At 41.4% G+C, this 26,312-nt stretch overlaps 1 protein-coding gene across 1 annotated transcript in view; it reads left to right on the plus strand.

Annotated features, from left to right (window-relative positions):
• The first annotated feature begins 8,155 nt into the window (after positions 1-8,155).
• The window catches only part of LOC111230010 (small conductance calcium-activated potassium channel protein 2-like), a 41,343-nt gene continuing 23,186 nt past the window's right edge, over positions 8,156-26,312 (plus strand). The window contains exons 1-3 of the mRNA XM_022756540.1: positions 8,156-8,788; positions 8,828-9,256; positions 20,139-20,234. Coding sequence (XP_022612261.1) covers positions 8,156-8,788; positions 8,828-9,256; positions 20,139-20,234 — 1,158 coding nt within the window. The remainder of the gene's footprint in view (positions 8,789-8,827; positions 9,257-20,138; positions 20,235-26,312) is intronic.

The following is a 26,312-nucleotide window of genomic DNA, read 5'->3' on the forward strand; positions in this document are numbered from 1 at the left end:
AATTTATATAAATATATAAAATATAACAATAAAATATTTATAAAAATCATAAAAAACTGAGTAAAAAGTCAAAACAAATGTGGATGACATTGACACTCCTGTACAAGCTGTTGTACATGTACAAGTTAACTGCTCTTTCCCTACCACAGCTTCTGTGTCCACAGAAAATGACAGCTGGGGGGCAGAAACTTCCCTCACTTCTGATTGGTAAGAGGGAATCCCTGTGTGGGGCTCTGTTGGCAGCTAGGGCAACAAAATCTGGAGAAGCAGCGCCATAGCATATCAAACCACTCTTGCACACGCTTCAGGACATCAAGCTTGATATCAAGGGAGAGGCTGTTCCAGAGGAGCTGGACCAAGAGAAGCAGACAGTCTCAAAGAGGGATGTTGAAGGAGTACTGGCCAGAGTCATCATCTGGGCCGTGAGAGGCAAATGGGAATATGATGTCGCCATGCCCGGTCCTCTGATAGAGGGGCCACATTACAATCTAATCTAGTAGAAGCTAGGAGCTAATCACCTAGTCTGGTTGGAAAGGCGGCCAGACATCTTGCAAACTGAATGGAGCCGCTTGACATGAACGTACAGCAGCTGATCCAGCTCGTGTGGACTCAAGGGACCCCAGGACGAGAATGGCTGTCCAATCTCTAACCTTAAAAACCTCATAGTTACCCATGAAGTCTCAGAGGGGAAAAAATGGCCCTGAATATTAAAGTGACAGGAAAAGTGTGTATGAGCGGAAATCCGGCAGTGTCACACGTCTGCTGACTGGTGCTCTTTAGTCAGCAGATAGCTGACACAAACACACACACATCCAGTACATCAGCACCACGCTTTGCTATCATGCTGACACAGTGGAACTGTAGTTTCCCTTTTGAACTCTTCAAACACTTCCAAATATTAGTAACATGACAGCTGCGCACACTTGTGAGCAGCACATTTAACCAACTAGCTCTCTGGTCAGGGCTGATGATGCTCCATGTATTATCTTATATCTTATATTTTGTCTTATGTAGAAACAAGACATGGAGCAGTGAGCATTTTGTTATTGCTTGACAGAATTTCTGACAGTGTTAGTCTAATGAAGCTGTGTCGACATACTGTGTGTGTGTGTGTGTGTGTGTGTGTGTGTGTGTGTGTGTGTGTGTGTGTGTGTGTGTGTGTGTGTGTGTGTGTCTTTAGTGTGTGTCTTTGTGTGTGTGTCTTTGTGTGTGTTTCAGTCCTTATGTTTAAAGGGCACAGTTGTTTGAGGGTGAGATGTTCTGCACTGCTTGCTCACCACTTAAATAGGAGAGCGGACGCATTACCCTCAGCTTTCTGCAAGCTCCATGGTTCACCCCCCACCTCACCCCCTCCTATACGCACACCTCGCACCCCCCCCACCCCACCCCCTCTATATATATTTCACCCCCTGTAGTCTCCCATTTTGGATTTGATTAGTCTGTCTCAGGCAGTCAGATCAGAGTGCTGTTTGCTGTGCAGACATCCATCTGCATACAGCGGCTGGCTTTAGGCTGTGGGTTAGCCCGCACAGCTTCTAGGACCCTAATGCAATCTGAGCCATTAGGATACAATGGAGCCGGTGTAGGGCAACGATTAAAGCGTGTCTGATAGAGTGGGGCCAGCCCAGTGCTCTATTAAGAAGAGCCATGCAGCTGTGCGATGGACTTACTCATCACTTCTCTGACATTTATCATAAATATGGTCATCAACAGGTGGCTGACTCGGAGAAGCCGAAAAAATCTGCTTCTCCATTTCCTCTTCCTCATGGAGTGACCTTGTAGTTCAGTCAGAGTGGGGTTATTATATTCAGCACATTATTCAGCACATTTCACATTGTATTAAGTGCAATTTTAAGGTACTTGTACTTGGGTATTTCTATTTGATGCCACTTAACACTTCCACTCTGCTACTTTTCAGGGGAAAACATTTTACTTTTTAGTTACATATTCTCACCAAGTACTTTGCAGATTACGATATTAGACACAAAACCTGTGATCAGTTTATTAAATATGATGAACCGATAACTCCCTAGTGGTATATAAAGTAGTTAAGATTGCCATCACTTCTTCCAACTACAGCACTGAAATGGTGCTTAGACATGTTCATGCATCAGTAATACCGAGTCAATCATAAAATATGTATTATGATATAGCAACATTGTAAGGAGGTGATTCAGCATTATGAGCATTATACTTTTGATTCTTACAGTAAGTACATTTTGCTACATTTAGTTTCACTCAAGCAAGACTTTAACTTGTAATGGAATAATTTTACAGTGTGTCATTGCTGCTTTTACTTAAACCTCTCAACGCAGAAAACACCCAGTTGTTTTGAAGTTACAGCCATACTTGGTCTGGTTTGACCAATACCTTATGGTGGCTAATGAAAGCAATACTGAATATGTTTGTTCACTTGTGCGGACTCTACTAATGTTGCTGTTATATTATGTTTTAAAATGAAGCAGAATTACTGTCACGTATGGCCAGAGCAGACACTGTGTGGCAAAAGGAACAGTCTCACTTTGATTAAATCGGCCTATTGGGACATTTTGAGAGGCCTGTCTGCTTTCCTGCTGAGAGTTTTATGAGAATATGGATACCACACTCATGTTTCTCATGTGGTAAATATAAGCCAGCAGCAGGTTAGCGTAGTGTAGCGCAAAGACTGGAAACTGGAAGAAACAACTAACCTGGTTCTGTCTGAAGGTAACTAAATCTCCCTTCCAGCACCAAGAAAATCCAGAGAGAAAAACAAACCCACGTTTCCTGAAAGGAAGGAAGAACTGTACTGGAAATGCAACGACTGCTGTTCGTGAATGTGTTTGTGAAAACGTCTGTGTGTGGTGGGTCATTTGTCCTTTCAGAAAGAATCTAATCAATCCCTCTTTTCTTTCACTCGTGAGCCTCCGAATTTTCACAATTTCTCTATATCCCCCGTTTTTCAACCCAACAAATATTACCTCCCATATTTCCTCTCCCACCCACCCGCCTGTTGTGTCACTGAGAAGTTTTTTGTGATTTATACAGTATCATTTCCTGTAGTCAAGCTTTTATGTGGCTTTAAACGCGGAGGGGAGTCAAGGAAGAGAGATACATCAGGCTGAGCGAGAACTCATCTGTATACTACAGTGTTGCCATAGAAACTGCCATCCCGCTTTATTATTGCTCTTTGTATTCTATTATTCACTTTCTCGTTCACATATTTCTCACACCATACATCTGACGTCTGCTGCAGGGCAGGACTGTGGACTAACCTTTTCATTCAAAGGGGCCAATCATTCCTCCTCTCTGTCACTCCCCCTCTACTTTCATTGCTCCAAACTCTCCATCTTTCTCTGCTGCCCCCTAACCTCTGTCAACAATATTAAGACTTGTGAAAGATATACAATGTGGTCGGCCACCATTCCTATTTTCTGTAAGTCCCAATGTCCCCCTGGGCCTCTGGCAGCCCTTTTTTCCATTTACCGTGCTTCACTGTATTGTATTGTGTTTGCCAAATCACTTTCTCTCTCTCCTGTGTTTTATTGGCAGAGCAGCTGTGAAGAAACTGCTGCCAGAACATTAAAGTTAAACCTAGATTGTTATTCTATTATGTAATTTAGGTGAGACTTTTTATTTGAATGGACAAGATGAAAAAACATACATGGGAGGAATTTGTGTTATGAGCCCATGTTTTGAACACATTCTTCATTAATGGATTAATCATAGGTTCTGTAAAATGGCAGAAAATAGTCAAAAACATCCTGAGGGCCAAGGTGATGCCTTTAAATGTTTTGTTTTGTCAGACAAACAGACCTAAACACAGAGGTGAACCAATTACATTTACTCCTTTACTCCAGTAACTTTTTTGAGTAAATTGTAGGCTACTTGTTGGAGCAACGCACTCTTTAGTCTTACTTACATTTTTATAGAAAAATCATTACATTTTCTCAGTTACATTTGTATAATTCTTTTGTTTATTTAACATTTTATGCTTTCCCATATATTCCATTAAGAGGCTGATGGTCTGCTGATCCTAGGTCTGCTGGTGCTTCGCTATCCTGCCGCAGCCTCTCCCCCTCAGGACTGTTCATAGCAGATAAATGCGGAACATTCAGATGATCCTTGGCTTCACTTTTGGCTTTCTAACAGCGCTAGCAGCTAATGTTAACAGACCACAGCACAGAGTGTGGCGAGCTCCGGTTGTGAACGCTAGTCTGAGGTCAGTGCATCAGAGAACTGTGTTTACACTGAACTGACAGGGAACGGTAAACATGTCTGTTGTGTTAATGCTATGAAAAGCTTAATATTATATCCAGTGCACCAAGTATATCATTCTTCAAAACTATTATCAGTCTTTGTGCTTGTATTAATCAATCAATCAATCAATTTGATTTATTTTTTGTGGACATGAGTGATGTAATGTTTCAACTACACATGGTCCTCCTCGAGTGAAGGTGAACAAATGTGTATTTAACCGGCAACTCATGAAGAAATGTCACATCATTATCTCTTAATCAGCCTAGTCGTCTGATATGAGTCATTTTCAGTAAGATTAGAGACAGATTTGTCCACTTGTGTAATCTCATTCTCTTCATTTGATTGTAGAGACATGAATGTGCTGAGCAAACACCTGATCTCCAAGTGTCTTTGATTGGAACTGAGACTTACTGGGACATATATGTGCATTACATTGATACTCCTTATAGTTACTTTTGGAAGAAAGTAAGGATCTGTGTATATCTGATGTCTCATTTATTTGCCAAATCATAATATATTGGAGAAAACACTTAATATCCTATTAATGTAATATTGTGGGTGTTTGTACACACTGCAGAGATTCAAACTGTGATTTCATTTAATTTATTTATTCAATGTTGTGTCCTGGAATATACCAGATTATACAGTCAGGAGATGATGACACAAACTGACTATAAATACAGGTGTGTTTTCATTTCTTTACCCGATGAAGAGCATCTGTGGTTGACATGTCAGTCATATCATATAAAATGGAAGAAGTGTACACTGATGACAACTTTTATTCCTGCTTGAGTACTTGTTTTGACAAAGTAATAGTACTTTTACTTGAGTTTTTGGCTATTCTGCCTAAACTCAAAAATGTTTAAAATACAACTGGGAAAATAGCACATCTTCACAATTTAGAAGCCAGAACCATGCTTGAAAAATGACATAGACAACTAATGATTTTCAAAATAGTTGCAATCAATAGTCTGTTGATTGACTGATTGATCATTTCAGCTCTACATTTGTGAATACTATAGTAATCATCAACACTATGCCCAACTCTTCACTTATCTACCTGAACTAAAACACCAAGTCTGGCCTTAATTCTAAACCATGTTCTTTTTCTAAATCAGACAAGCAAATACTCCTATTTTTCTGTCCCATTTCTCTCACTGTCTTACTGCTCCACCCCATTGTTCCCCGTAAAGCTAAATAAATAAATGGCTTTGATCTGTGATGGTGCAGAAATGACCTTTGACCTTTCCCTGGGCCTTCACGAAGAATTTACCGCTCATTGAACCAGCTACTCTCCATCACTGACCCATCACAAATCCGCCCAGGGCAGAAACAACACATTACTGTGTTTATTTTCCCCTCAGGGACGGATGAAATAATCCGCTTTCAAATTTAGATGGACCCATATAGAAGATTTAGAGAATAAGACCCTACAAAAACAGACAAATAAATATGATACTGACATATAGATTAAAGCATAATATCTGTCTATCTTCCACATCAACTGTGTAAGTGAGGCATTGGCATATGGCTGGTGAATACTTGGAATCATCCTCCACATGATATGATTTGCTTTATTGATGTCTGTCAGGTTGCATAATCGCAGGATAGGCTGACCTGTTATAAGGAAACAGTCTAATCCTTTCCCACACAATTCGGCGTCTGCGCTCATCCGATTAAGGGAGCACATGAGGCACACAGAAAACCATGATATTAAACCGATTAGGTCAGGTGGAATAGTCTAATTATACAGGATTATATATATATATATATATACTCTAGAGTTGGAATTATAAATTGATTAGGCTGCTAGGAATGAAACCAGAGACTCCCTAACAAAAAACTGCAGTCACATTAATATATATAAAAATATCCATCCACCCATAAATTATCCATCAGAAATGTCCTTTGACATGATTTTTATTGTTCTCTAACATGCGTTAATTATTCACCTAATATTCAATTCATTACAATACAACTTTATTTATCTCTGTAAGGGCAACTGTATCCAGCAGCTTCACAGGTACACAATAAATAGAAAAAGAAAGAAAGAGCATTCATGGATTATAGTTTGAGGTTCATATATTAACATATTGTATGCATCATTGCTTAAAGTCAATTTAATCACTAAAAGGAAAAGTGTGCAGCTCGCACAGCGCCGCTCCTGATCCTCTGCTTCCACACCCTCCTCCTCGCCATATGTTGTAGTTTTTTATTTTCATTTTTTTATTTATTTATTTTTTCTTGGAACATCACAGTTTTGTAATAGCAAAATGTGTAATTTCAAGAGATGTCTTTGTTTTAAAAATAACTAAACATGAAAATGAATCTCTGAGTGCCTGTGTTTTTCACTTGGGGTTGCCTGTTCCAGCGTCCTTTAGCTGGCGTAACAGGTGACATAAGCGACCGAGCAGGCCATATAGTCTTTATCATAGAGTCAAGCAGCTACAAATGCCAAATGGATCACATGGTTTTTTGGGGGGTTTTTTTCTGAGGCTAATCCCCAAATAACCCGGGTACAATAAATTAGACATTTGTTTGGCGACTGCATTTTACAAATCCTGCCACCTGTTTTCAGCGCTTATTTCGCCTTCCTGATCTCGTCCAATGGGAATGAACGGCAGGACTGGAGGCGGAGAAAAGAGGGAGAGAAGTTGGAGGAGAGAGTGAGAGACAGACACGGGGAGACAGTCAGCTGTAGATTGAGTGGAAGTCGGTGGAGTCACATATTAAATCACAGACTTCACTGCTCATCTTAGGACTGTTACTTGACGTCCAGCTTTGCGTTTTGTTTTGTTTTTTGGGTTTTTTTTTTTTTTTTCCCCTCCTTTTTTTTTTTTTTTTTTTTTTTTGCCGGTTTATGTTGCTGCACATTTTTAACGTGCAGCCACAGGTTGACCGATTTAAACCAAGCACCATGGACTATTCCTCTTCATCTCGTGTCGATTGTCACTGACAGGATCGAAATGGGCACCATCCTTAGATTACTGATGACAGAGGGAGAAATAAACTGATCATATCAAGTGAGCGGAGACGGAGGCAACATCTGTGGGAAGCGACGCACAATTTCGGCAGACAAGCGAGGACCTGTGGAGGAGCTGTATGAAAGGAGGCGAAAGGATGATGGGATGGCCGTGACAACATGAAAAAGAAAAAGTGTGGTGGTCTATTTTCATCCAGCCAGTGATTCAACACAACTAACCTGGGGGACAGGGACTGAGAGAGAAGAGGTAGGAGGTAGGTAGAGAAACAGACAGGGAGGAGGGGGCCGTGAAGGTGTCTGGTTATATCATACTGAAAGTAGGTTATTGTTTTGGATCAATCAAATGCAACAAAATGCAGCCAACTTATGGTTAACTAGTCACAGTACTTCCCTTGCTATCAAAATTGACTCATGTGGAATTATTATCCTTTAGTCTCTGAGCCTGATCTCATTTCCATGGTGTAAAGCCAGAGGATTTGTACCATCCTCCAGGCTAACAACAGTGTAACACGGATGACATTTTATGGCATAGACTGCTGGAAGCGCTGTGGGATGTGAGAGAAGGAGAGGACACTGGGAAACAGAAAGAGAGAGAGAGCGCTGAGAGAGGCTGACTGGGCAGCTTACTCAAATGTGACTCAAGGAATAACATATTCCCCAATTACGACCACTTTTCTTCACTCTGCTGCCCCTCTTTGTCACACATCTTCAGCTTTTGGAGTTCAGTCTTTCCCCTGAATTTGTTCTAACTAACCATTGTCCAGCACAATTCTCATCCACTCCTCCCTCCATCCTCTCTGGCGTTGTCTGTCCTGTCTTCATTGCTACCGTCAAGATAAAGAGTACGTATTTTGTGTAGTTTTTCTCTTTACAGTTCTTCTCTTCTCTTTTTTGTCTTTGTCTCTAGACAGGTGCGTGGCCACAGCCGTGACCATGGAGCCTCCCCCCTCTCTAAGCTTGGCTCTGCTAGGAGGGAGCGAGGATGAGGACCAGCGCTTCCTCTTTCCCCTGGGCATTATATCCCATCCCTCCACCACTGGCAATCAGCCAGGATCAAACCACTCCAACCACATGGGAGGATCAAGCCTCGACCGTCTAAATGGCAGCACCCCGTCCCCGTCCCCTGCCACGCCCAACTTACCTCCAACATCGCTCCCCAAGTTACCCCTGTCCTCCTCTGGAGCCCAGCCTCTGCCCCCACCCATCCCCAACGCCCTGCACCCCACCAGCACCCCACTGTCCTCCTGCTTGGGCTCGCAGCACAGCCTGAGCGGGGACAACTCCCCGGTCTACAACGCCCTCTTTTACTCCTCCCACTCACCCTCCATGGAGCGGGAGAGGGACAGAGAGCGTGACAGGGACAGGGAGAGAGAGAGGGGCTGCAAACACAGACAGGCCAGCCCTCTGGTTCACCGTAGGGACAGTAACCCCTTCACGGAGATCGCCATGAGCTCCTGTAAGTACACAGGCGGGGTCATGAAGCCCCTGAGCCGCCTCAGCGCCTCCCGCAGAAACCTCATCGAATCAGACAGCAGCAGTGAAACCAAAGAGGGTGGCGTTTCAGCTGTTGCCGGGGCAACGGCTGCTGGGGGGCATGACAGACAGCGAGAAGCCCTACCTACCTCTTCGGTGGCCCAGTCCTCTACCAATCAACCCCCAATCCAGAGCCCTCCAGAGATTGTGATTTCATCCAAAGAAGACTCGCCGTACCTCAGAGGAGGGTATGACATCACTGACTCCACATCCAACCAGATGTCCATCTACCACCAGAACCACGCGCTGGTGGAGAGCAGGCGGGCGCAGCCGGGGAGGGGCAGCAGGCAAGGAGGGGTCGGGGCGGTGGGCACCGGGCCTAGGGGCAGCACCTCCAAGGCCCCTAAACGGAAGAACCAAAACATTGGCTATAAACTGGGGCATCGCAGGGCATTGTTCGAAAAGAGGAAGAGGCTGAGTGACTATGCCCTCATCTTTGGAATGTTTGGCATCGTCGTCATGGTGATTGAGACGGAGCTGTCATGGGGCGTGTACACAAAGGTGAGGGGATGGGCCGGTGATACTTAACGATCACTTTAATGATCACTAGCCATAGTTAGTACTACTCAGCCTGGGAAAACGGGTGTATAATGTCTTCTGTGGCTCTGGGAGGAGAAAGATATCCTAATGATGTCATACTGATGTCATCAGGGTTATCTTGGCTTGGGTGTGACTACAAATCTAGAACATAAAGCCCGAGTTACAAACTGGGGGTGTGGCATTTCAAAGACGTACATTTACCAGGCAGGGAGGGTCTAATGAAACACACTATCAAGTTGCATAATGGGAAACGTAGGATCCTGTGTTTGGCCCTTACTGGGAGCTAAAAGTCAGGATATCTCTGTCTCTGCCATTTCAATTTTGACCATTCTGCTTTTCATCTGTCTCTCACAAGGCCTCCAACTTTATGAAGGTGAAATAGTAATTTGATGGAGTGCCTCTTTAAAGTAGCTCCATTCCTTTCAAGTCTCCCCAAAAAGAAGCTACGTGTATTGGTGCTTAGCTGGAATTTCAGTCTAACCTTGGCTCTTTTTAAACATTTTTGAGCAACTTTTGCCTCTCATTTTGATAGTAGCCATTGATGACTGACAGGAAATGTAGGGGGAGGATCAAAGAAAGGGGATGCCATATAACAAAGGTCACCAGCTAGATACGTTAATAGTATGCGTATTAACCCAGATCACAAGGGCACCCAAACTTTGAGTATTTTGGATGGGTAGGTGGCCAGATAATTGGCATCAGGTTTCACTAGTTAATCACCTAATTTATGATTGGCACTCCCCATTCAGTCTGACCAGAACCATGCCAATGTTGTTGGAGGGTTATGTACTGTAATGACCAGGCTTGACAGTTGCTGCTTCTGGGTGATGTAATGCAAGGATGCAGAGGACATGGGGGGGGGGGCAGATTATCAGTAGGAGGCCAGGATCTCATTTGTCTGTGTAATGGGGAGTGTAATAAGCTGAATCGGCCCCTGGCTGCTATTGTCTGTTTATTTTGGTCGTGTGTGTGCATGTGTGTGTATGTGTCACAGGGTCCCGGTAAGCCTAGGAGCATGTTGTGCTCACCTTCCTTATGCAGAGATACTTCTATCCCCCGTTTCATCCTTACTTTCGGTCTGACACATCACAGAGAGCTGGTTTTCCTTAGTTAATAAGGTGGAAACATTACTTCCACTTATGCAGCTTGTCATATATGGATCACTGATCATGTGAAGGAGGATGTGGGATCATGTGAGTGCACAGATTTACAGGTAGCCTATTAGAACAGGCCAGCTGGGTGTGTCTCTCCTCTCTATCTCCCCCCTCACTGTTTCTCTTTCAGTCCGTTTGTGGTCTCCAGTTGATACTTGGTCTCTCTGTTCTTGTCATAGAGAGATCTCCCTGTTCTGTTTTGCTTGCTGTGCCTTGGCTTAGTTTCTCCTTTGCTTCTGTCTCCCACTCATTACTTTATGAAAATCACTGTTTTAAAGGCAGTCGGTCTCTTTTTATTAATGAAAATTCATGGTTTGAATTTCTTTCTCTCAGTCTCTCTTTTCTTCCTTTCAGTCGGCCTATTCTCCTCCCTGAAGGAGACAGCCGACTCTTTCTCTGTCTGTCTCCTTTCTATTTCAACTCCGCGCCCGTCTCTTTGTACTGCTTTCTTTCTTCCTGTCTTTAATTTTTCCCCTCACTTTCTCTCTCCCTCTGCTCCTCTGCTTCTCCAGTGGGCGTCAAACTGGGGGAGTGTGATCGGAAGAGAGAAGCGGCTGGGCGAGAAATGAGAGGCTGTAGAAGGAGAGAAAAAGGAAAGGCGATAATGAAAAGCCTGATTTAGGTTCTTAAGCTACAACCAATAAAGTCCTCATCTGAATCAGGCGGCAACGTCTATCAATAAGAATTGATGGACAACTGTGAATTTGAGCAGGGAAGCCACTCTGTTTGCAGGTGCTCTTAGCTACTATATTGATTAATCTATGTTCATTAAGATATCCAGTTAATAACAGGATGTCAGAGTTGAGGTAGAAGAGTATGTAAAATATCTTTGGACCTCATAGTCTCCTTTCGGGGTTGTACATTTTTAAAAAGAGGTTGAATCCAGAGAGTTAAGTACGATTCAGCAAATTCATTTTTAAATGCCAAGTGCCAAGTTATATTTTGTCCTTTTTTTTTTTTTTTTTTTTTTTTTTTTTTTTTATGGTTGCGGATTTGGTTTGACTCCAACGGATACTGGCGTTCCATCAGACAGTTCAAGCCCTCACTTAGATAATTGAGGTGGAAAGAAGCCCGCTGGTTGTTGTGAAAAATGGTTAGAGATCATGAGGATGAAAGAGAGAACGGAAAAGGAGATGAATGGGAGGACAGCAAAGGGAGAAGTGGAAAGGTCCATGCAGTGCTTTAAACCACTGTAAGGGGGGAAGCCTTGAATGATTTTTTTTCTATTGATTATTGATAATCACTCACCCACACATGCACTTTCCACCCCCCTACGCACATGCCGTACAAACGCGCACATCGAAAATGGATGCTGACTTTCAGAGGTGCTATATCGTGTGCTAAGTATTGATAGCCGTCACTGAGAGGTGGAGTGAGCGCTCATGAGGAAATGTGATAGGTACAGATCATTTTTCATCACTGAAAATATATACAGTATGCATGTGTATATATCTATATCTATATCTATATATAGATATAGATATATACATATACATATAAATATCCTGTTAACAGCTTCATGAGACGTTGTGTCTTTGACAAGAGCTGTAAACTCAATGTCACTGTTTACTGCCAATGTATGAATGTCTACCAAGCGCTCCTGCACTCTTTTTTAGCAGGTCCAGCTGCTCTGTGTTGCTCCCAAAAATAGAGATGAAGAATAAGAATGGAACTAAACAGGGTGGGTTGGATGGTGCATGTGTGCATTTGTGAGTGTGTTAGCAGGGATGAAAAGAGCGAGGTTAACAGAGGAGGACATGGTGTTCGTGACTGTGGATATAGTGAGTAAGCATATGTATATTCATGTGCAGAAACAGATTTCAGACCCTGTCAGCACATAGTGTAGCTACAGCTGAGATATCCCGGTAATTGTATCATAGCATCTCCCTTCAGTTAATACCAAGTCATGTTCTAGATAAACACTAAGGCCACATCTGAGATCATGAGGTTATGTTTTTGTTGCACAGAAAAACTATTCTCATGTTCAGCATGTAGAGTATATTCAGCACTTTAGTAAATCCCTGTACTGTAAATGTACAATCACAGTTATTGAGCCAAGACAGATTATGCAGAGAGAATACTGGATGATGAAATAATTCATGAATGTGAAATAATTTAATTTGCTCTCAGGCAGAATTGTGAGTTTTCACACAAAAGCCATCCAACACAAAAGCAAAAGTGAGGGTTTCAAATTTCTACCATAACTTTTCTTGCGACATGTTTTGAGAGTTTGTTAGATACTGTACATCTTTGCTGTCAAAACACTGTACTGTATTTTATCTACATGTTCTGTGGCACGTCTTCATGATCAGTGTCACTAGTTCACTGCCTCTGACCCAGGACCTTGACACTTTAAATGGCAGAAAGGGAACAGCTTCTCTTAAAAACACTTTTATGAGCTTCTATTATTGATTTTATTAGGAACAGGTTAAAGAAGAGGAGGTCCGACATCTGTCTGACATGTGTCTCTATCTGAGAATAACTGAGGCCCTGAGACACCTGGGACCTTAGCATGCGGCATGTCACTGTCAGATCAATAGATCATTTCACAAAGGCCCACTTGGCTCCTCGGGGGCCCGGCTTCACGCCACGTATCGGGCCTGCGATGGAACATGGCTATTCTGAGGGAATGCACAGCTGTTGTCAACTTCACCTGTCAAACTGTCAATAGACACACTTGACACCTCACCATACAGATGGGTGTTATGTGTTAGAGAGATAGATGGATGGGGTATCATGTGTTAGCATGTACCCACTTACTGTCAGTTTCTCACCACCAGCATTGGAGGACTTCACAGATTAGCAACGGTGTTCGCTTTCATTCTCCCTCTCCTTCCTTACTTCCTTCTTCTCACTTATGAGGAGTGTTTACTGGCAAATCTTAAATACGTCTTCGTTTCCCCAAAGGGGTCATTGCCATCTCAGCAGGCTTACAACATCTCTCTCATTCCATCAACACTACCTTCGCCTCTCCATCACAGCCCTCACCCCCCTGCCTATGACATTTCTTGCAGACATTTACTGGGAGACCTTTCTCTGCTAGGCCACTTACAGTGGCTGTGTGCTGCTTTTCAGACAGTATATGAGGATCATCAGGGAATTAAATGCACCAACTGCCACCATATTCTCTAAAGGAGCTATCAGCCATCTCAGCACCTCTGCGCTGCTCTCCCCCTTCTCTCCTCCTCCTCCACCTCCTCTTCCTTTCCTTTCCTCCACTCCACTCCACGCTCCCTTCATCTTCTAGATCACAGGCTTCTAAGGGACGGTAGATCCCACAGGTCTTGCTACTAACAGGTACAAATATGCTCATTTCTTTCAGTATAACAAGGCTGGGCTACCTCTGTCTGCTAGTGTGAGTGTGTTGGTACACATGGGTGTGTTAGGACTTGCATCATCCAGCTGTAACGTAAACATTCACGTCACTGACTATGAGTTGTCTCCTTTGTGTATACACACGTATGGAGTGTGTGTCTTTATGGATTCAGTTCATTCATATTAGTACCCATGGATGCACCTGCTAGTGTGTGTGTTTGTGTGTTCACATCCCCCTTTGTCTGGATTAAATTGAGTGTGTAGGGCTGTAATGGTGTGTGTCAAAGTGCAGTTGAGTGTGTGTGTGTGTGTGTGTGTGTGTGTGTGTGTGTGTGTGTGTGTGTGTGTGTGTGTGTGTGTGTGTGTGTGTGTGTTTATCCTGGTAAGGTGACATCGCACCTCTGTCTACTGCCTGTTTCCCTGGAGACTGATTGCAAGAAGGAATCACTCTGACAGGGAGAGACCCCCAAGGCTAACACATTACAACACACTCACACACACACATACACACACATTCATATTCATTACCAACACGTGTAGTGAGCGACTTATCACTGCAAGTGTAATGGGTTCGTAGGCGACATCTATTTGCTCTCACATTTGTGTCAGTAAGGGTGAGGTGAGGGCAAATGGGGAAAACCCCTTTTCTTTTTGTGGTGTGTGTGTGTGTGTGTGTGTTTGTGTCTGCCTGCTGATTGAACTAAAGAAGCTCAAAAAGCTCATTATCTCCACATGCTGTCCACCGAACCATTGATCAATACACACTAATCACACACTTAATGCACAGCTGGACAAAAGGAAAAACACTTCCTCACACGCATAACACATGCACACACATGCAAGCGTTACAGTATATGCCAGGGATACTATCAAAAACAACAACTTACCTTATGGTTGTACTAACTTCACTGTAGCTACAAAATAACAAACAACCAACCAAATTGATTTGATTATTATTCATCAGCTTTTATTTATTTATTTATTTTGGAAGGTGTATTTTTGAACTTCGGACAGAGCCGAGCTTCCAGTCTTAATGCTAAATTTAAGCTAATCCCCTGATGACTGTAGCTCCATCTTCTGGTTTAACTCCTAGGAAGAAAGCGAATGAGTATATTTCCCAGAATGTGAAACATCAAGTGTTTACACAAATGTCAGTACTTCAAAGTTGATTCTTACTGTATTCATGTGGCTGCCAAGGTCTGTGTTCTGTATTTTTCATCATGTGCCCATGTTCCTGAAGGTTCATGTGGACTGTATGCCCTGTAACTGACTGATTGACTTACTGAAAGGGTTTGTTTTGTTTTTTTAAAAGAAGGTTTGCAAGACAATCTGTCACTATTCACATCTTTATAATTAGTTTTTACAGAGATACGCAGATGACTTGTTTTCTATTTGTTCAGCTAAATACAGCAAACAAAGGAGCTCTTCTTCTTGCTGTCAGGAGGTTGCTATCTTGTTTAGTGCCACTGATTGTAGCGGTTGAAGTACGAACAAATGTCACTGTTGCTGTTTTTGTCTAAAGTTTAATACTGGTACATTAATTTAGAACAGCAAACACCTGCAGCACAGGTGTCCCAATCTTAGAAGTTAATGGACCTCTGCCAGCCAATCAGCACTGAGGATTGTCAGTTGAAAAAAAAAAAAACTGAAATGAACAGACGGCAAGCATGTACACACACATCACCGTCACAGTCGAGTCATTTGATATGAAGGTAGAGTTAGTGAAGTGGAAAGAGGCAGAAACAAAATGCTCTTGACAATGTAATGGGCAGAACTGAAGGGAAAAAAAAAACTGAACGGCCAACAGACGGCTGAAGGTAAACACAGTGAGCGAGGTGAGAGGGTAGAGAGTGAGAGGAAGTCAACTCGGAGCAAATCACATTTCAGCTCTTAAGTGTGACTGTGTATTTAGACTGATTCGCTGCTCAAACCCAAGTCTGCAATTCTCTAATTAGCACATCATTGTTGGCTTCTTGTGCACCTAGGGCTGAACGATTCAGGAAAGTAATCTAATTGCGATTTTGCGATTTTTTTTAACCAATATTATTTTTTAGATAAGTCCCTTATCTTCTGTATTATTCAACAAACACAAGCAACAAATCATTCTTTATTATGACTAACACAATATTAGATAGATTAAACATAAACTGTTCTTTCCTGTAGGCCAGGCCTATATGTCATGATGAAATTAGATGATGCATGAATTGATATGACTGACATATTTTTATATAACTACTTCAATCACAGTAGTATATTGACTGATTTGTTTCACTTACCGGCTTGTAAGCATGTAAAATTGTCAGTCGTCATGCAGACATGGTTCTCTTCATGGAGATCCTAGCTTGCAAGCCCCCTCCCTTCAGCCAGCTGCAATGTTTCCCCCCGTGTGGTCGTCAGGGAAGTAGGCAGTTTGAAAGCAGCGAGCTTTTAGGTCGAAGTCTTCATTAATGAAATGCACTGTAAGACTCTGATAGGGCTCCGCTGTACGGCTCGACCACATGTCAGTTGTAGTAGCGAAAAACTCTGTTGTTTTCAGCTCCGCTGCGAAACTCTGCTTGTATTTTTTATGTAGCTCCGGTATGACAACCTGGCTAAAATATGTGCGGGAGGGCATGCTGTTCCGCTTATCCAGTGTATTTATCAAAGTCGTAAACCCAGGCTTGGAGAGGCATCATACCTTTCCCTATGAACTCTGTTGTTGCCTGAGTAATCTCCCCATGCCGTTTTGAATTACGTTCATATGGAGTTATGCTTTCAAACATTTCGGTCAGTGACCCTTGTCGGGTGGTATTTGGCTTACCTGACACACTGGTGGTCGGCATTTTAGCCATGCAACTATCGTACATGGCTTTGAGGGTGTTTTTTTAAATGCTGATACAGGTTAGTAGAGTTGCCCTGTGAGGTAGCGATGGTAGCAAGGCAGGTTCTGCACAATACCTGACGTTGTGCAGAATCTTCTTTTTTAAAGCCACACAACCGACGTAATGCTCCTCTTTGACACTAAAGTTTCCGCAGTGCCAGGTTCTGTCGAGCCTGAGGCCATTGTACAACAGGTCAAAGTGTAGTGGGCCAAGTTTTTGATCCCTTTTAGCCGACTGCTCTACTCTCGCTTGCATGTCACATGACCAGTGTAATCGCAGCCTTTGCAGTTAGAAAATCTTGTTTTATCATATTGCGATATTATCGCAAATGCAATTAATCATTCACCCCTATGTGCACCTAGTTTGCTTCAGTGAAACGAGATGTTAGCAGAGGAGAGGAGGACCAAGACAGGAAGAGAGAGCGCAAGCAAATAAAGACCAAAAGACAGCGAGAGCTTTGGGCAAGCTGATAGAGAAAATCAGTGGAGAGTCAAAGCTAGATGGTATTTTCTCAGTGTTGTGCAGTGGCCCATAACCACACTGATATGAGCAACAAATGAACAACACTCACTTAATGCTCTCCGTGTATGAGTTTGTCTGTATGTGTGTGCAATTGTGTGTGTTATATAAATGGTAGAAAGGGCACTCAGTCTCATATTGAATCTTTGTCTATTTTGATAATTATGGGGAAAATGCATACTCAACAGAGAAATGTGCAAGTGAGGATTAACAAACTTGACTGCGTGTGTGTTTCTGAGTGTTTGTGTGATGTTGAATTAACAACATTAAGGCATCTACAGAGACCCTAAATAGACACAATAACACACTAACACACTCTATTTTCCACGAGGCTGACTTGCAATATATATTCATGAACCCAAAATGTAATGTAGCTTCTGCTTAATAACGTCATGAAAGAAAGGCTGAGTAATACATGCCTAAACTCAGAGTGCACACTCAGAACAAGAGAGTGTTTGGCAATGAATTCTTAACAGCATCCTACTTAACAGCTGAAATATCTGACTTGAGATGCTGCAGTCTTAAGCTGGCTCAACTCTTGTGGAGAGGACAGCAGGCTGTTGTGTTCATATGTGACCTTGGTGATCCTGAAAATGAATGCTCCTCGTTTTTTTTTTTTTCTTTTCTTTTCTTTTGTGTATGTGTGTGTGTGTTTGTGTGTGTGTGTGTGTGTGGGTGTGTGTGTGTGTGTGTGTTTGCAATATATTCTGCAATTCCAGAGTCCTTGAGCTGATGTAGACAAATGAATGAATTTAGCAAGTGTGGCTTTCAGAAACCAAAGCACTGAACACAGCTAGTTGTATTTCTAAGGCTTAGAAAATGAATCAAATGAAATATTTTGTTTGACTACCGATTCCTGACATTTTGCATCTGTAAACAGAATTTTTTTTTTTTTCCAAGGTTTTACGAGTTTTTTAAACAGAATAGTGACACTAAAATACTCTGTTAAAAATGTAATGAATGAAACCTGGTGAACTCTGACAGCTATTGGCGTTAGACAGCCAATAGCTGTCTAATGCTTATTCATGCCTCTCATTGTTTATAGATTGGAATATACAGGACACAGAAAGAAATACCTCATTCTGAAACCTACAAGTTTTTATTGGTTCTTTCTCCTCTCTTTTCCTCAAAATATAAAGGATAAGTGTAGAAGTTTTGTTTTTGTCAACACATCCACTGAAAAGAACAAAACTAACAATGAATTGATCCTACTACCAAGCATTACCCGTTTGGCCAGATCCTGATATAGCCGCTTCCTCTGTGTGACAGAGCTCCATTATCCATCCAAAAACTGTTAAAAACACATTAATGAGCCACACCGTTTCACTGGCTTCCCTCATACCTCCATCCAACTGCAAATATTTACCAGAGCACCAAATACATAATAATTCATAAAATAGTCCTCATCAAATTTATTCTTTGAATTTGTTGACAATAAGCAAACTAAACAACAACACCGGCTTTATCCTTTAATGTTATGTGCAGGATCTGTTGACGTTTGACACCTGAAAAATTTCGTAACATAGTCTAATACTGTGACCCTGATGACTGATTATATATTAACCACATCAATTGATTAATTGCAATTGGTTACCTATTATTATCGTTTCGATACTTTATTAACTTAATGTTGTAATTCTGTTTCCCTATATTTGGAGTTTTATGACTGCTGCTTCTGTGTTGAGTTTCACCCATGGTTAGGCAAGTTTCTCCAGTGAGAGTAACCTGCCTGTGTGTGTTGTTGCTATAGTTACCTGCAGTTTAACATACCCTGTGCGCTGATTTAAAATGGTGATTAAACTGTTAACCAGAGCCACAAATGAGTTGTCCTAATGTTGAATTTTAATGGACATCTGTCAGCCAAACAGAAATAAATATATCTTGGCTGTGGGATAGTTCAAGTACTCTGCATGATATTTGATCACAAGAATTGTTCTTATTTACTCTGTTTTTCTTTAACTCAGACTCCTTTTTACTTTCTGAAATGGATCACTTGAGAGCAAAACAATCAATCAAAACACACTTTTCACTTTTGATATTCCATCTGCATTTGTGTAGATTAGTTGTTCCCATCCTGTGGGCCTTGACCCACTGGTGGGCTGCGAATGTATTGCAAGTGGGCCAACAAATCATTTGCACAACAGTACAATTCTGGTGAAAAAATGTATTCATAAAAATAAATAAATAAATAATGTCAAAGAAAAAAGAAAAATTGAGCTTCCTACTTTTCCCCTGCTTTCAGTACAGTCCTGAATGTTCCGTCATTATCATTAAAATAATAAATAAAATAATAAAATAAAATGCTCTGAGAAAGCATTATTCGGCCTCCGCATTGTTATGAGGTCAGATGTAGGCCGCTAACATTTTTGAGATTTTCAAATGGGCCATGATTTGGTTGGGAACCGCTGGTGTAGATTAATGTACATCAGATGTGTGCAGTTGTGTAGATGTGCTAATATACAAATGTGATTGTACGTATGTGTGTTCACATGTATGGTTACTCCAGTAAGCATTGCTGTACTCTGCGTGTGAGGTGAGGGGGTTAAAGAAGCCATTCAAGTGCTATGAGTTGTATTGATCGGAAGTTCCCCAGTGCATTGATTATAAACCCTATGAAACCAGACAAGCAGAGGTTTTAAAGCTTGACTGCAGACGGGTGGCATACTACTATTTGACTTCTGTTCAGCCTTTGAAAGTCTGTTTTGTAAATGTTAGTTCTTATTGTTTATGCTGAGGCAGTGCCGCCACGGTGCACATGGCATTTCAGCGGAGGGACAAAGGACATTGTGTGACATCTGGGACATCTGACAAGTTAAACCAGACTTTTAATCTTGACAATCAAGACCTTTTTAAGATTGTGTTATCTTGTCTAAGTGTTTTTCATCACTTTCCTCTGAATATTAAACTAATCACCAAGGCAGAGTCAATCTGAAATATGTTTTATGTTGGTGCTGAATGATTCTAATGGAGTGTGTGTCCATTTTCTCTCTACAGAGCTCCATGTATTCTCTGGCCCTGAAGTGTCTGATCAGCCTGTCCACAGTCATATTGCTGGGCCTCATCATAGCCTACCATGCACGGGAGGTTCAGGTAAAATACAAACACATGCCTCCACCCTCCATTATATATATGGACACAAAGTAAATCACAAGCAGGTGTGTGATATTTTGGAAGCTTTGGTAGTTTAGCTTTACTGAGAAGAGGATCAATACCACTCTAATGTCTGTGCTTGAAGTATGGAGCTAGAGCTGGTAGACGATTAGCTCAGCTTGTCTTGAAGACTGGAAGAAGAGGAAAACCGATAACCTTGCCATGCCCAAAGGTAACAAAATCCATCTACTAGCACCTGAAACCACCTAAACCATTATAAAGATATTATATCTCTTTTGTTTAATCTGTAGAAAAAGTTATAGTATAAAACAATCAAAAGTATAAAAGTGTCAAAACAAGAATTTATGGTTTTACAAATAGTTATGGTATTGATCTTCTTATCTCACTCTTGGCAAGATAGAGCATTCCCCAAAATAGCCACCAATCTTTTAAAGGATCTATTTGTAAGTTTTGCCATTGCTACATGGCTAACAATAGCATTAACAGCTATTTACCTACCAGTCTTGCCAAGAGCTTCATCCATCGTTGGCTGGGTTTCAGAAATTGACGAGACAGTTAGCATGCTAACCTCAGTAGAAGAAGTGATTGAAATAGAAACAAAGCAAGAGTTTGATGCTGAACTCGTAACGTTTCTTCTAGACAGATAAGTAAACAGCTGTTCATGCTGACGTCATCGTGTGTAGCAGTAGCAGAACTTTAATGCCTTTTGTTAAGGAGTGTTTTTCTTTAAATATAAACAAAAGCACATCTAAGCTCCGTCCATAGTGTACACATGATGTAGTCGTCCCTCAGGGTCTGGAGATAGATCAGGGGACCCAGGTGTGTGTCGGCTCCCGCCAATTAATGACATTAATGAGAGTCTTAGTGGGATCAACGAAAGAGTCAGCATGGCTTTGCATCCAGTAGATACGCACTGAATGTTAAATACACACTCAATAACAATCCTGTCATTCAATAGATGCACAGAGAACATACATAAACATGCAAACGCTCACACACACAAGGCACGTAAACATACACAGACCCAACCTCTTGTGAGGCTGAAACAATCAATCAGAAATGCTTTCGTGCTTCATGATATCTGTTTTGCTGTTTGTCATTTCACTAATATAATGGTACCATGGTCATTTAGCCGGGGTTTTCATTGGAAGCCATTTGCAATCGATGCACATTGACTATTTATGGGAGCCTTGCGGGAATCAGTCCCGATGAGTGCCCCCACACCAGCTATTACTCCCAACAGCTAAACCACAGAGCCGCACTCATCCATCTAACAACATATTAGGTTGAAGCTGTGACTTTTTTTCTTTTTTTTTTTTTCATTACATCACAGCTTGGATGTCGCTGGAAATGTCTATTAAAGTTCCTGCGGGTCTGTGATGGGGATTCTGATGCATACTGCTCTGAGGTTCAGACTCTCCTTCTGTGGATCAATAACTAGATGGTCATTGCTTATTCACTGTCATACACAGGGACTGATAGACTGGTAATCACTCTGTAATAGGCAGCCACTGTGTATTAAGAGACGGGAGGAAAGGGAGCCGACTCAATGCTTGCATATGAGTCGCACGTATGTGTTTGGATATATGGTTAAGCATTCATTGATAAAAGAACCCTCGTTTCTGCTCACAAGTTTGATGTCACATTCACATACGGAGTCAGTCATCCACCCACACACACTGTGGCTGCTGCACGTGACAGGCACACTAATACCGACAGGAGAAGAAGAGATTGAGAGTAGCTACTGTAAGGCCGACAGAGAGAGAGAGAGAGATAAAATGGTCTTTTGTTAATCTCTTTGAGAAATAATTCCTTTTGATTAAATGAAGTTAGGAGTTTGGGGAGGGTGCAGTGAAGGTATGGGTGGGAATCGCAGCAGGGTGAGGGAGGTGAATTTGGGATTTAACCCAAAATCCCTTTGATAATAACGTGAGTGAGGATGGTGATAATTTATTTGAATTTTTACACTACAGCAGCTTACCGCTTTAAAGGATAATTCTGGTGTATTACAGCATCAGTCTCATTTTCATTGTTTTGGCCATCATTTCTGCTATAACATTGCACATTGTACATTGTGATCAGATGGTCCGACAGGTTTTAAAAAGCCGACAGTTCACCCAGATAATCTAAACCAGTTTAGTAGGAGGTAAGACCAAATGGGCACTTTTGAATTGATGGTAATAAGTCCTCATTGCACAGAAAAACTGTGTCCACACAACTAAAGTAAGTTTGACAAACTGCAAGTTTAATAATTTAGAGTTCCCTCTCTTTTTCTCTTCCAAATAAGTTTAGCTGATCTGGGGATTGGGTTAAACCTGTTTAATCATGTGACTGCTTGTTCGTTTTGCCCAAGTACTCTTTTCTTTTAATATTGGAAACTTTCCATAATTAACAATTAACCTGAGGTGCACAATGTTACTATGGACAATAGCAGCTAAACTCCATTATGTTCACCAGCTAGTGGCTAACTGTATCTGTCTGCTGTTTGGTGCTGGGCAGCTTTTATCACTATAAACAGCTGCCTGCTGCAGCTGAAAACATTGCTGATGAGGTGAGAGTGAACCAAAACAGTAAAGTTAATGAAATATTGATTGTGTGAAGCTGGAGTCAGGACGTGTTTAGCCTAGCTTAGCAAGAAGACTGAAAGCAACAGTAAACAGCTAGCCTGGCTCTGTCCAAATTCAAAATTACATCAACCAACAACTCTAAAGGTAACTAATTAACACAGTGTAGATAAACAGAAATGTAAAAAATAACAGTTTGTGGTTGTAGGGGCAGTTAGACGCCATAACAGCTGAGCGCAGTGACCGTGTGCAGCATCTTAAACTCTTACACATAGTTCTGTGCATGCATGCAAAGAGCTTTCATGTATGTAGGCTACACCTGAAACCATACATGTTTCGTTACATGCATGTTAATTTTATTATTCACTACCTGCCTGCCGGCGCCAACCCTATTTGCCTATATATACACGTTCAGCATAACAAATGCCAGTTTGTCTCTGGTTTTTATTGGTGGATGCTTCACCCACACACACACAAACACACACTCATGAAAAGTAATGTCGTGCGAAATGAAAGGCATTGTTCAATAAAGATCTCATTCTCAGATTATGACACACTCTGCTGGAGCATTTTGCCCAGCATGTAACAGGATATTACACGCATGTACACACACAAAACACACATACACACACACACATTCGTGCGCGTATATATAGGCTACATTTGTACAGAAGGTCGAAGAGGCAGAGTCGCCGCAGATCAGAACGATGTTATCGAGTTTAGCTGACATTTATACCACCTCTCTCTCCCTCTCCCGCTTTCACTGATCTCCATTTCTCTCTCCCCTCATGTCTTTTATCTCACAGTAGTTTTTGTTTACCACCATCAGCGTGCTTCTCTTTTTCTTTCTTTTTTCTTTCTGTCTTTCCTTCTTCTCCTGCTTCTCTGTCATTATCAGATTAGATCTGTCTCCCTTCTCCTCCACTGGGCATCAATTCAATTTTGTTGTTGAGTTTCACATCCTTTCTTCCTGACTCGTCTCCTCCCTTGTTACTCAGCATTCAACTTCTCACCTACTCACCCTTCTCCGGTTGTACTTTAACACTCGCCTGCATTTCTCTTCTTCTAAAAACCCTCACACTATTTTTTCCCCCCTTTTATCTTGTCCCCTTTTCACACAGTGTTTCTCTGCTATAGTCCTCTCTTGCATCTTTCTTCTCTGCCCTCCTGTTTTGGATGTTTCTCTCCTTTTCCTCCTCTCTCCACTGTCTCTACTAATCTGTCAGGGGACAGCCCAACCCAGTTGTTCTCAGCGTGAAACAAGGAAAAAAATCAATGCAGTGCAATTCATCAGTAATCATCACAGATCACAAATATCTCTCTTATTCACTGCCATCAAATAAAAGAATTTGAGTTCCTGTTAAGTACAGACAGTTATTAGATAATTACTGTCTGTAAATGGGAACATGTGTTTCAATGGTTTGTGCACTCATGTCATTCCAGCGTTACAGTGAAAAGTGACAGGATAAAGAGCCGGGGAGCTGACATGAGAAATGTTTGATTTGAAGTGAGAACATTGCAGTTTTGTGTTGTGCTTAGTCAGCTGAGCCACTTTGACACCCCCTGGGTTTGTTTCTTTCATTTTTAATCCAGCAAACTGAAAGTTAAAATCTCAGCCAAAAAGCAAAATGAATGCAAACTTTAATGAAAAGGCTGTGTTGCTGTAACTTTGATTTTCATTAGTTTATTGTATGTTTAGATTAAATCAGTGGAGCACAAATTAGCACACTGCAAAATTCTCTTAACTCCTATTACAGTGAGATATTTGCTGTTAAAATACCCAAATGTTTGAGTTTCATCACTCATGTTCTAACATTTTTCTGGATGGCTTCTGATTCCTAACTAAGTTTGTTACATTTCCCATGTTCTCAGTCGTTTGTGCTTCTCACAGAAAACACTTTGTCATATCAAAGTACAAAAAGCACAGGTGTAAATAAAGAAAAGAATGATGGTTGAAATCATTTAGCTACTTCAATTTCAGGGTCCTTGTGATTTTCATGCTGACTCACCGTGTGACTGACACACTGTCATGGCTGACTGGGACACTTGAATAGAACAGAGCCATTGTGTATGTTATTTGTAACACCTGTGCTTTGCCTGCTATCATAAGGCAAAATGGCTGCTGTGAAAAAGGCCATTGAATTTCAAGAGTCTCCCAAAACCTAAACCAAATGCAACAACTGAAACAAAAACATTATCCCTGTCATAGCATCTCATTATCATTAATTGTTTGCTTATTCATTTTACAATAGATTTTTAGATTTTACTGTTTACTGTTGTGGCATGGATGCACTCCAGGCCCTTTACTACCACATGAACAGTATTATAGCCAGTAGTCACAGAGAGATTACTGTCAACTACAAAAGGAATCTAGATTTCATGGATAAGATCGATAAGGATCATTTAAAACACCAACAAGAAGAATAACTTTTATTACAATAAAGTGCTGCAGGGATGACATTTAATGTCCCCAACAACCTGCATAGTTTCATATAGCAACTTGTTAGCAACCAGCCTTTTTTAAGACACATAAAAATGTAAAGAAATCACAACTGGGATATTTACTGATGTATTTAATGTTTTAGAATGAAATATGACAATGTCTTGACCTTTTGTTAACCACAGACCTTATTTCAACCAAAAACCCATTCAAAAAAACCCATATTCAGGATGAGGGAACCTGAAGTACTAAAATGCTAGCTAATTTCTGGGTTTTAGGACTCATTCCTGCAGCACTCTATTAAGACTGGATTAACTGGAATAGTGCTACCATGGTAACAATACCATATTCCTGCTGAACTGTGACAAATCATTTAGCATTACACATACCTTAGGGATCCATTTGAGATTTTTTTTTGCATGCATAATACTTAGGCAAAGACAATTAACATCTTTACAGGAATCTTTTGGCAGAAAACTTTTTTATGCCTGCTGCTTGGGCCCCCAGGCACCAGCCTCATCATTGAGCTGAGCACTGAATAAGAGTGAAATAGACTGAAAGCACAAAGTGATCAGGGCTTGGCTTGCAACATCAACATAATTCATGCTTGAATCGACAATTGAAATGATTGGATTGACTGCCCAATCTGTGCAACTGCACACCATTAGTCTGAGTTAACATTGCACCCAACTGACTGAGATTGGTCATGAATAATGGAGACTGAAATATTGAAATCTCATTGGTTTAGCCAATGATGAATCAAAAAAATTACCCTAAAGACAGTAGTTATTATGAATCACAGTTTCTAAATGGCCTTTTGGCAAATCAGAAGGACCAATGATTCACAGGGCCAAAACCAGGCTGCATGTTTGCGAGGTGAATAGAACATAACAGAATATTTCAGCAGCTTTGCACCTTTTCTTTCATGTGTTTCATGTAGTGTCCAGGGACGTCTATGCATGTTCATGCATCTGAAATCCTGGTCTGTTGCATGACTCACTAATCTGCCAGCTCACCAGGGCCCTTTTCTTTCCTTTGCACACACACACAGAC

The sequence above is a fragment of the Seriola dumerili genome, unplaced genomic scaffold, assembly GCF_002260705.1.
Source record: "Seriola dumerili isolate Sdu_G_001 unplaced genomic scaffold, Sdu_1.0 BDQW01000258.1, whole genome shotgun sequence".
In the NCBI taxonomy this organism is placed as follows: Eukaryota; Metazoa; Chordata; class Actinopteri; order Carangiformes; family Carangidae; genus Seriola; species Seriola dumerili.